This window comes from Vigna radiata, chromosome 11, assembly GCF_000741045.1.
Source record: "Vigna radiata var. radiata cultivar VC1973A chromosome 11, Vradiata_ver6, whole genome shotgun sequence".
NCBI classification, from domain to species: domain Eukaryota; kingdom Viridiplantae; phylum Streptophyta; class Magnoliopsida; order Fabales; family Fabaceae; genus Vigna; species Vigna radiata.
Window position 1 is genome coordinate 13,875,706 of NC_028361.1, and position 12,648 is coordinate 13,888,353.

The 12,648-nt window shown below is 33.7% G+C and overlaps 1 protein-coding gene across 1 annotated transcript; it reads left to right on the top strand.

Moving 5' to 3' along the window:
* Positions 1–3,248: 3,248 nt before the first annotated feature.
* On the top strand, positions 3,249–8,732 carry LOC106778001 (beta-1,3-galactosyltransferase GALT1). The gene is made up of 8 exons (XM_014665876.2): positions 3,249–3,617; positions 4,722–5,798; positions 6,212–6,447; positions 6,540–6,821; positions 7,144–7,272; positions 7,343–7,519; positions 7,992–8,099; positions 8,205–8,732. The coding sequence occupies exons 2-8, from the start codon at positions 5,033–5,035 to the stop codon at positions 8,418–8,420; spliced, it is 1,914 nt and encodes a 637-aa protein (XP_014521362.1). The 5' UTR covers positions 3,249–3,617; positions 4,722–5,032; the 3' UTR covers positions 8,421–8,732.
* Positions 8,733–12,648: the final 3,916 nt, after the last annotated feature.

The window sequence follows — 12,648 nt, forward strand, 5'->3', positions numbered from 1 at the left end:
TTTCGTCATCTTCTCCTTCATCATCTTATACTCATCTTATACTCTTACTGTTAGCAAAATGGTGAAGATGAAGTTTTGATGATGCCCAAATCAAGTCAAGATTTATCAAGATTCATGAAGATCCTTTGAAGACTTATTTTTGTTATGAAAAGCTTTTGTAATAATTGTAGTTTAATTGTTTAGGACTTAAATTTTGATTCTTGTACCTTTATATTTTGTATTTGTTGTTTAGAATCAAAACTTCCCCGTTTTAATCGATTAATCTCTGATATAATCGATTAAAATCGCTGTAGAAGCCAGAACCTAATCAGCTTTGGAATAATCGATTAAAGCAAGTTTTAATCGATTAATTAATCGATTAATCCTGAGAATAATCGATTAATACTAGCCGTTGGAGGTTTCTGATTTGAAAAACTAGCCGTTGTACTTATTTTAATCGATTAACACTAATATTAATCGATTAACACTAATATTAATCGATTAAATGCGTTAAATGGCCAGTTTCGTAGAATGGAAGAGTATTTGCTTGAGTATATATATAGGCTCTCTTTATCCATCAACAGTAACTCTTCCCTTGCGCTAAAACACTCAGAACTCTTTGAGAAGTGTGTGTTCTTGTTCGGCTTGTGAAACTCTTGTCTGTGGAGCTGGTGAAGTGCTACTACGGTGACAGAGGAAATAGCTGGTTCATCCTTGGTGAGTCTGAGGAGGTGTGTGGAAGAGGATCATCCTTCGTGAAGTATTCAGAGGAGGTGTTTCATCCTTTGTAAAGTATTCGAAGGAGGTGTCTCATCCTTTGTGAAGATTCAAAGGAGGTGCAGGTTCATCTCTTGTGGTATCAAGAGAGGTGGTTTCTAAACTCTTACAAATTGTTTCTTTGTGATTGTAATTTGTAATTGTTTTGTGCTTAGTGAACTGTTTATCTTGGTTTGAGATAAGCGACTGGACGTAGGATTGGTAAGATCCGAACCAGTATAAAATTATCTGTGCAAATTTCTCTCAACCTTACTCTTTTATTTATATTTATTATTTGTGTAGTAAGTTAAATTGAGTAGAAATTAAAAGGCACGCGTTTGTTTTAAAAACCCTCTTGGTTTGTTATTCCGCGCTAATAATTCCGCTGCAGTCGATTCTAACAATTGGCATCAGAGCTCGCTTTGATAGTCATTCAAATGGCAGGATCACATCAAACCTTTGCAGAGGGTGCATCAATCAATAGACCTCCATTATTCACAGGTGAGAACTATGCATTCTGGAAGGTAAGAATGCAAATATTCATTGAATCTATTGATTGTGAAATTTGGGATGTTATTGCGTCTGGCTCTTCTGTTCCTACTAACAATACACAGGAACCAAAGCCCCGTGGTCAATGGACCACTGAAGAAAAGAAAAGGTTTCAGAATGACGTGAAAGCCCGAAATATCATTGCATCAGCGTTGACTGTTGATGAGTTCTACAGGGTCTCTGTCTGCAAAACTGCTCAAGAGATGTGGGACGTACTCAGAGTGACGCATGAAGGAACGAATGATGTAAAGAGGGCAAGGAAGAACTCTTTAATCCAAGGAGATCAGTAATATTCATTTTGAACATGATGAAATAACACATAAGTATTGAAAATGTTGGAGAGGCAGTGGACCGATTGACAAATGTCTTTAAGTGTAAATGATAAGAGGAACAAACAACAATCACATGAGAAGATAAATAAGAAGACCTCATTGTGAACATCATCTCAAAAACAAATCATTAGCCCCAGTTACATTATTGCTCGAACTTTTTTTATCTACCATGTTTAATGGTTTCTCTATAACATTTTTCTCTTTATAATTATAACTTATCCAATCTTATATTACTTCTTTTATAATATCTCTAATTAATCTACATATCATTACATACTTTTCATTAAGTTATACTTGGAATTATAATGTAAGGTAATTTATTGTCTAATCATCTTATTAATACAACTTATATATGTTTAGAAAAAAATGACCCAATATTAAAAATTATAAGTAATAAAAATATAATCTATACTAAAGTTATACCAGTCACCCACAACCATGACTTCACACTACTCGAATTTATATATTCAAAATTGAAATCGTCTTAACTAAGAATAATTTCTTTATCTCTATAAAGTCGTTTTATATTATGACGATTTCCTTCCAAATCTATATCTATTGAAGTTGTATAAATCTACACTACTTTATTTTTGATAAAAAAAATTAATTTAAAAATTATCCAAGATTAAAAATTATAACTCTAAAATATAAGTTTATACTAAAATTAAATGAGCTTCCTATTACTTTAGAATAAAAAAAATTACAAAATTCATGCCTCTATCACACAACATCTCATAAAAACTGAAGTTGTCCGAACAAAAACAATGTTTTTACAGTCATTCCATATTATGATGACTTGTTTTCAAATTTATGTGTTGAATTCGTACCTGATTCATACAACTGCACTTAAATTAACATTTAATTAGATCTGAATTGTCATTAATAGACACGAGTTCACCAAATTAATAGAAGTTGCGCTCAGTTTACACTATTTTTTCTTAGTAAAGTTGTATCACTATGGCACAAAGATTCTAAATCCATAATTTTTTTAAAAGTTGTATATTTGTATAATGTAGAGTACGAAATACATCATTTGAGTAAAAAATTCTATAAATGAAAGATGTAGGAAGATTTTTAATAGGTAAAATGAAGATAAATTACGGATGATGCAAGTTTAGGAGGCAATTTTTAACTTTGGATAATGAAAGGTTTTATTTTAATTAATATTAGGCCATGGAATCTATCAGGAATTTTTTTTTTTTATCGTAAAAGTATAGTTTATGTTCATAGATTTACATATTTACTCAAAACACGGAATCCAAAATCTCCATTTACACGTTCTGGTAGCAAAATGTCACAGTTGGTGATTTTACTTTTCCCTCTCTCTCTCTCTCTCTCTTTTTTTTTTTTTTTTTTAAATTGCTTTATTTTTTTTTTCTCTGTCATCGTCTTTGAATCTTTTATACTAATTAAGTTGAAGAAGGAATCTCTCTTCTCTCTCTCTCTTTGCAAAGACGAGACAAAGAACATTGAAACTTCGCTTTGAAACGGAGAATCAAAGCAAACACGCTTAAACAAAACCCTTTCTCTCTTCTCTCTCTCTCTTTGCAAAGACGAGACAAAGAACATTGAAACTTCGCTTTGAAACGGAGAATCAAAGCAAACACGCTTAAACAAAACCCTTTCTCTCTTCTCTCTCTCTCTTTGCAAAGACGAGACAAAGAACATTGAAACTTCGCTTTGAAACGGAGAATCAAAGCAAACACGCTTAAACAAAACCCTTTCTCTCTTCTCTCTCTCTCTCTCTATCTCTCTTTCTCTCTCTTTCTCGCTCTACATTTTCCGACATTTTCCCGAGACAATCCCGCCTGGTTAAACCTTTCTCGCTCCGCCGTCGCTCCTCGCCGTTCAACATTGCCACGCTTTTCGATTTTCTCTCGTTCCACGCTCTTCTCGCGTTGATTCCTTCCTCTTTGGCTTTCTTATGTTCGAGATTCTGTGTTGCAGCCGTTCGATCTGTGTGATGCTGTGCTTGCTTGCTCTGTACTTGGATTCCACGCTGTAATATTCTTTCCGAAATTGATTGACACTGTTTTTTTGTTCGATTTTTAAGTTCAGTGATAATAATTGCTTGCGACTTCGTTTACATTTTCTTTGTTCGGGCAATTTTTCTTATGATGCATACTTTAACTTTGTCGGCGTTTAGTCTGTAGAACACCGACTGAGGTTGAAGTTCAAACTCTAACGCGTTTGGAGGTCTTTTTATTTTTCATGATTTATCTTGCTTTTTTATTATTTAAGGAGATTTTACTTTTAATTGATGTAAAGCCAAACGGTGGATGGAGTGTGATCTGAGTTGAATTTATAATATTGGTTGACGGAGTCATGGAGTTTTGGGTTATTTAATTGTAATTAATGCGTTATTTTCGTTCAATAGAATTTCTACTTTTCCATGATTATACTGTTGGGCAACGTTTAGTGTGGTCCTTGGTGTTTTTCATTTTATTCTTACCTTTTTCTCCTTTCATCCTGATTATAATTTATGGTTTCAATTATGATGCAAATGGATTAACTTTTGTAAGTACCGAATATTGTAGTGTTATGTTGACCTAACGGTGGTTATTAATTAGTTTGAATGTTTGCCTAGTGAGGGCATGGTGCGTTGAACACATGTTAATTTCCATGATACTTTATTTGAATTGGAAGCATTTTCTTCACAAAAATGCTAATGGGTTCACGCAAAATATTTTCCATAGGTGATATTAGCTAAGGAATACCTGAAGTCGTGATAAATCCGCAGTTTGCTAGCATGATTCATATTATTTCACGGGGGTATAAAAGTTCAACGGTTCTGAGATGATGATTGAATCCACTTAATCTTAATGAACCTGATACGACCCATATTTTATGTACTTCATAGCACAGAATTCTCTCTCTAGAAATTTTACGTTTTAGATATTTTTTAAAAACTCATAACGTCACTAGTGTGTGTTGTTTGTCTTTTGTTGCAAGTGTTAATTTCCTAACAAATTAGTGTTGATTTTCTTCAAGCGTGAACATTGGGCTTTAGTTGTTTTCTACGCATTGACATAACTATGTGCCTCAGTTGTTTTATGCAACATCAAGCACAGTATTTAAAAGAATTTCGTTTTGCTCTGATTACAGGTCTGGCATGCTAGCTAAATCTCGTATAATTTCCAAGTAATTCTCATGGTGGATGTGTCTGCTTCAACACATGCTACCGAGGGCTGGTAGTTAATCTTGGTATTGTGAAAGCTCTCCTGCAGATGTTTCTTCAAATGTGATAAGAAAAACTTTTACTATCTGCAACCCATATTTTCTTCCACGTCTTTGTTGTACATATTACGTCAATGAGCTTTAAGAAAGAGAATGACTACTTTAGTACAAGTTTGGCATCTTTTTGATCTAGTACTGTGAAGATTCAGGACTATTGGTTTCTTCATAGGATCATCAAAATGAAAAAGTTGTATGGAGGTGTTCTGGTCGCATCGCTCTTTATGTTGTTTATGCTTATGTTCCTGCGAAATGGTATCATGAAAACTCCTATTGGTCAAGGTTATTTGACTATTCCTATCCTGGTTAATGGAACTAATCCTCTAGCATGGATAAATCCCACAGTACCACCCGCTATTCAAAATCCAGATGATCATTCTAAAGTTATTTCTTCTGATATTCTAGTATCTAGCCTCTTTGCTGGGAGCAACTTTTCCGAAGACGAGCAACAAGCTCTGCAGACATGGAAGCAATTGAACCACTTAATTGATCACACTCAGGGTTTACCCAGTTCCGCAGAAGCTATAAAGGAGGCTGCCAGTGCATGGAATTCTCTTATTTCCTCAATTGAAGAGCAAAAACACGGTCGTGCAAATGACAGTTCAAGAACCAAAGAGAAGCAGTGTCCCCACTTTCTTAATAAAATGAATTCCACCGAACTTGGTAACAGTAGTTACAAAATGCAAGTACCTTGTGGCCTGACACAAGGTTCTTCCATCACTGTAATTGGCATTCCGAACGGTCTTTTAGGTAATTTCCGGATTGACTTGACTGGAGAACCACTACCTGGGGAACCCGATCCTCCAATTATTTTACACTATAATGTTCGCTTGCATGGGGATAAAATCACTGAAGATCCTGTAATTGTCCAAAACACCTGGACTATAGCTCATGATTGGGGTGAAGAGGATCGTTGTCCATCCCCTACTCCTGAAAAGGTCGAGAAAGGTGAAATTACTATTCTCATTTTTGCTTCAACGTCGATAGTAGTTTGTGTTCATAATTGAAAAGGGAAGTTCCCCACAATTCTGAAATCAGTTTTCTTAAAATTTGAATCCCATGATTACTTGAGTGTTGTTTGTTCAACGACAAAGTTGACAATAAGGAATTCTTGAATCAAAGATAATCTTATTGTTTTGCCAAAAGTTCATATGCTATTGATTTTGGAAATAGATGGAATAGAATAGAATCCTATTCATATGAAAGTCAATTGTTTGTGAAAAGATTTTTTTTTTTTTATTTAACTTTTGCTTCTGTTTTATTAAATTATTTGTGGTTTTTCCTGATCCAAATGTTGAGCATAATTTCATAAACTGCTTTTGCATAGCAACTTTGTTTAATATTGCCGTTTCTTTTGCCAGTTGATGAATTGGAGCAGTGTAATAAGATTGTAGGGAAGAACATTAGCCAACTTCACACAGCTGGCATGCATTCCCGCACTTCAAGACAATCTTTAGCAGCCGAAGAACAATCGATAAATAGGAAATATTTTCCTTTTAAACAGGGTTTACCATTTGTGGCAACTTTAAGAGTGGGATCTGAGGGAATCCAGATGACAGTTGATGGAAAACACATAACTTCATTTGCTTTTCGTGAAGTACTTCCTTTCTACCTTGTTATTTTTTAACTTAAAAAATATAATAATTTTATGTTTTAGTATGTTAACTGACTCAGCTGTTTACATGTCAGACTTTGGAGCCATGGCTTGTCAGTGAAATAAAAATCTCTGGGGACCTCAGATTAATATCTATTCTTGCTAGTGGTCTGCCCACATCAGAGGATTCAGAGCATATTATTGACCTAGAATCATTGAAATCAAGTCCTATATCTGCACAAATCCCATTGGATCTCTTCATTGGTGTTTTCTCTACTGCTAACAATTTTAAGCGTCGAATGGCCGTAAGAAGAACCTGGATGCAGTACAATGCTGTTCGATCAAATAAGACAGCTGTGCGCTTCTTTGTTGGTTTGGTGGGTATTGTTTGTGATTTTCTCATATGATTCTAACTGTCAATGGAATTGGAGAAAAAAAAAAAATACTTCATTGCATAAATTAAATTTCTCTGTTTTTTCCTTAAATTGGAGCTCTTCAAACTTATCTTAAGAAGTAGCAAAAGTTGCTCAAATGTTGCTTACGCTGGAGCATTATTTTCAATATCTTTTGACTGTCTTAGCCTTTTCATTCTGAAAAAGATCAAGATGGACGTGATATTTGCTTCTTTTTGAAATTCTCTATCAATATAGTTACATATATATTTTTACTGAATTTGGTCTTTTGTTTGAGCTCATGCAGCATAAAAGCCCAATAGTTAATGAAGAGTTGTGGAGGGAAGCACAAACTTATGGAGACGTGCAGCTGATGCCATTTGTTGACTACTACAGCCTCATCACATGGAAAACTTTAGCAATCTGCATTTTTGGGGTAATGTCTTGTCTCTTCCTTTGATTTGGAGAATCCTTCCTCCGACTCATTCATATGATCCCTGCAACAGACACAAGTTTCGGCAAAGTTTGTCATGAAGACGGATGATGATGCGTTTGTCCGGGTAGATGAAGTTCTAGACTCTTTGCATAAGATCAATGTTGATCATGGGTTACTATATGGACTCATCAATTCGGATTCCAGACCTCATCGAAATACAGATAGCAAATGGTACATCAGCCCAGAGGTAGAAATATTTTTGTCATTTGAGAATTAAATCTCTCTTGCTCCATGTGTTGTTTTATGTTTAGTATCTGATTATAATTTTATTACATAAATTTTTACAATGGTTTTTATTAGGCTTATATGATGAAACTTTGTTAATGAGGCTTGCTTGTAAATATATATTAATTGAAAATGTTGGTCTCGGGGCAGGTATCCCTTTCATTTATAACGGATTATAATTTCCCCTGGTAGTATTGAAACTTGATTATTCATCAATGACAACGAGACATGGATTGTTCTAGTTACGCTATCAGAATTGAAAAAAACACATAAGAACTAGACTCAATTATCTACTTGTTAGTTTCTATACTTTTAGAAGTCCGGGACTTTTAAGTATGCTCCCCATTTTATTCTTTGCACCATAATGTCCTTTTCTTTTTCTACCCACTCCGTCTTACTAAGTTGTTATCATCTTATTGCTTGCTACTTGAAAGGAATGGAGCGAAGGAACTTATCCTCCGTGGGCACATGGTCCCGGCTACGTGGTCTCACTCGACATAGCAAGAACGGTGGCCAAGAAATTCAGAGAGAACCATTTGAAGGTATATAATAAAATGTGTTACTTGTTGAAATCTGTTTGAATTGTTTTGATCTCAAGTTCACTGACATCCTTAAGTCACTTGACGATTCAATGTTAACTGTGACAGATGTTTAAATTAGAAGACGTTGCGATGGGAATCTGGATCGCAGACATGAAAAAGGAAGGTGTAGAAGTTCGGTATGAGAATGAGAACAGAGTGTATCCTGAAGGTTGTAAGGATGGTTATGTGGTTGCCCATTACCAGGGCCCAAGGGAGATGCTCTGTTTGTGGCAGAAACTTGAGGAAGGAAAAGGTGCAAAATGCTGTGGTGATAGGAGATGATCATTGATCACTTTACTGACCAGGTTTCAACAGAAAAAGGAAAAGAAAGTCCCCCTTTTGAGTGGCTGGGGAGCTTGTATGATGATTAGAATAGTTAGCTTAGCTAGAAATTATTAGAGATAGTTGATGGTAGGGCATAATCGCAGTCATCAATTCCTATAAGTAAATCTGATGATTGTTGTACGTAGAGAGTGAGAAATTTGTATAGAGCCGCCAATCGGAAATAGGTTACCACATTTTCTGCCATTTTATCAATTTTTTGATTGTTAACACATCATTACACGAAGAAATCTCAATTTTTTTTTATCTCTATTAGAGAGAGGGAGAGAGAAATTTATTTTTCCTTTTTCTATAACAGATAATTCTGCACTGCAACTAACTCACGAGTTTGGTGAAGCTGTCACTGTTGGCGATTTACTGAATATAATTATATATTTTAAATGAAAAATAATTTTATGACATGTTCTATAATTTTATTTCTCTTTAGTTTCTTGTCTAATGAATTATGTCATGTTTAGCAAGCTACCATGATTATAGATGTCTTTGCTTCAATAGACCGTCAAGCCCAACACAATAGACATATCGTTCAAAATAAGATCTTTGACTCGAGATATAGTTTGACAGAAAATAAGATATTGACTAAACATATTGAGGCTCTGACCGAACAAATAACTAAACTTTGAAAAACAAAATGTTAACTTAAAAAGGGGTTGAATAGAACGTTAAAATAGTCTAATAAATTTTCATAAGATGTTGATAAGTAAACGGTCTAGGAGGGGTGTTCCGTTCACATTTAAATAGTTTCATTATGATTAATTAATTAAAAGTAACTTTTTATCACTTCTAACTTACCTCGAATATCAAAGTTACTTCAAACTATTCCATTTTATTTCTCATTAAAATAAAGCACAAAAATATTTGTGAACATTAAGTGATTTCTACCTTCTAATGAGTATTTTATTGCTTCCACTCCTAAAATAGCAAATAAAGTTGTTGAAACGTTAAAAGAACAACTCTAAAAAAAAACATACACAAATGAATGTTCTTTATTGAGAATAACTTCATTGAGGGATTTACAAAAAAAATGCACTTTTTTTTTTTTATGTGTATAGAACGATCTAAATTCGTAACACTAATATTTGAAGCTAAAAAAACTCAAGTAATTATGTTCTATATGATGAGACTTCTATTTATAAGTATCTTGAATAAGAAAGTTAAAACTTGTATGTATATTTTCTTTTTATGTGTAAGAAATGTAGTAGAGATTAATAGCTTTTTAGTTTATATGGATTTTTTTTTGCATTGAATTTGCTATGCTTAAACTACCTTTCATTCTGAAAATCCTTTTCTAGATTGACAATAACAATTTTAGCATATGATATCAAGAAAGTTGGTTTGTTGTGTCAAAAACTTTGTTTATGAATGTGAATCAATTGTTGATTTCTTCTTAGATTGTCTAACAAATTCAAATTTGAATTTAGGTACGAAAATTCTGTCTCAAGCTTTGTGTCTTCTTTAGGACAAGCTTTTGATAAACATTATTTAGAAGTTGTTCACATGATAGATGGCTTGATGGTTGTTTGGGTTTGTTTTTCTTTCGACGATATGATTATTTTATCTAGTGAATACCTAGAAAAAACATTAGTTCACTAAAACTTAATATTATTTGTTATAATAAATTTATATAGAAACTTTTTAAGACTATTTTGGCTAATGGAGAGTATAATGTGATTTGATCATACTTTGAGACAAAACCATCTTAATAAGATATGTTATGATCATACTATATGTTGTTTCATAAAAACAAAATGTCACATGAATTATGTGGAGAAAATCATCCACGTGTATGATGTGTTAATAATTTTTAGAAGGAGGAAGTTGTTTATATAAGAAAGCAATACACATTAAATATTTTTTCAATGAGAATAATTTGGTAAAAGGATGGATAAATAAAATACAAATTATGGATGGAATTAGGAATTTGGATCCTCTAATAGGAAGCAAAGCAACCATATAAATAATAAGAATATCATCATTCAATTTGTGAGAGAACTTATAAACTAAAAGAGTACCTAGAAGAATGTATAATTATCTTTTTGTTGAGATTGTTGACAACACAATATCTATATCACTCTGGTTTTTGATGATGACAACACATTTTTAATAACACATGTATTGTTGATGTGTTACATGTTCTATTGCTTATTGATTGATATATTGTTGAACATGTTTTTATGCTTATCTTAATGCACATTTACTGAGCTTGTATATGTTACATCATATCTGGTTGCATTACACATGATTTGAATGAAGAAAACCACATGCACATTATGAGCTTACATTGTGTTGCATTACTGCAAGCTGTAAGTCGACTTCATTATGGGGGAAGTCGAATTAAGCTTGTGACTATGCACAAATTTTCAGAAACAGTGCTATGTGAGATTTTACATAATTTCAAAGTGAACTATAGTGTTGAAGTCGACTATGTGCACTACGCATTCGACTGTATTAGTTGCTTGATTTGAAATTCTGTTATGCTCATGAACAGTAACGACTATATTTTTAAAAGTTAGTTGCGCATTGAATGTTGGTCAACTGTATTGTTGAGAAATTAATTGGTTTGACTGGATTGTTGCTATTGTGTCTTAACTTTTATAACTGTTATAATACAATCGACTTTATTAGTAGCATAATCGACAACAAGAGTGTCAAATTTATAGAAATCTATAAATAGACATGACCTGAATTGTTTCGAAGAACTTTTGGAAATCTAACTTTCATATTTTGTTTCAGATTGTTTCTTTGAAGATTAGAGCTCCAAGAACTCATCAAGAAGACGATTGTGATCTTTCTTTGAAGAGTTTATGAAGGAGAACTGCATTGCGCATACTGCTTGATCAGAATATGCACAATTGAGGTATTTCTGGGTTGATCAAGAATCTTGTTTGGCATCCGTGTTGATTGTTGGGTTACCTGTTGTGACTACAGGGGTTGGACTCGTGGAGTCTAGTACACTTTGAGGATTGTTCAAAGTGGGTTGCAGATTGTAGGAGAGGGGACATCTTGCTGCAAGTCTTGTTGTATGGTTTGCCTATATTTTGGTTAGAGGGTTAGAGAGGTGTTTTATATTTTTGACGTGGAGGTCTCTATAAAAGCCTTGTTGTAAAAACCTTGACCATTATAGTGCATTTGCTTCATGGTATTGGAAGGACACTAGATGTAGGCATTGAGGCCGAACCAATATAAAAACCTGCATTTGAATTCTATATCCCTATACTTTTACGTTCAGTCGACTTTACAATTCGCTTAGTCTACTTTGATTTTCCGCTGCACTAAATTTTCTATAACTTACGATTCAAGAAAGTTTGTAAAGTTTTGTACTTTGAATCAAAGATTGCGGAAAAACTGATTTTGAAAACACACCAATTCACCTTCCCTCTTGGTGTTAAAACGAAGCCTACCTGTTTCCCAAGAATTGGTACCAGAGCTGGTTTTCATAAGATATTTAAAAAACTAGTCGACTCTGTTTTTCTTTGAATCGACTATAGACCTGGGGATGGCTTCTAGTTTTCAAACTTTTCGTGAAGGTGCTTCAACAAACAAACCACCTCTGTTTACTAGTGAAAATGATCCTTTTTGGAAAATTAGAATGCAAATCTTTCTTGAATTGGTGGATAGAGGAATTTGGGCTGCAACACTAAATGACCTTTTTGTACCTACCAAAACTATTGATGATAAAAGTGTTGTAAAACCCTTTACTGAATGGTCAACTGAAGAAAATAGAAAAACACAGTATGATATTAAAGCTAGAAACATTATTGCCTCTGCACTAACTGTTGATGAATTTTTCAGGATATCTCAAAGCAAATCTACAAAGGAAATGTGAAATGTCTTGGAAGTCACACATGAAGGCACTGATGAAGTTAAGAGAGCAAGGAAGAATTCTCTGATTCAAGAGTATGAACATTTCCGGATGAAGGCTGGAGAGACTATCTATGAAGTCCAGAATAGATTCATACACATTGTTAATCACCTTAAGGCTCTCGGAATAGTGTTTGATAAAGAGGAGATCAACATCAAGATTCTGAAAAGTCTGAACAAAAATTGGCAACAAAAAGTCACTACAATCTCATAATCCAAAGACCTTACAAGCATAAACATGACTACCTTGTTTGGCAATTTACGAGAACATGAGTTGGAACTTGGTAGATTAAAGGATGAGGAAGAG

What these genes read in the sequence shown, in the direction of transcription:
- LOC106778001 (XM_014665876.2), top strand. Translation starts at nt 5,033, where the DNA reads ATGAAAAAGTTGTATGGAGGTGTTCTGGTCGCATCGCTCTTTATGTTG. An exon ending in CTTCATTTGCTTTTCGTGAA is followed by an intron (nt 6,448 to 6,539) that starts GTACTTCCTTTC and finishes TTTACATGTCAG; the next exon opens with ACTTTGGAGCCATGGCTTGT. An exon ending in TCAGAGAGAACCATTTGAAG is followed by an intron (nt 8,100 to 8,204) that starts GTATATAATAAA and finishes TAACTGTGACAG; the next exon opens with ATGTTTAAATTAGAAGACGT.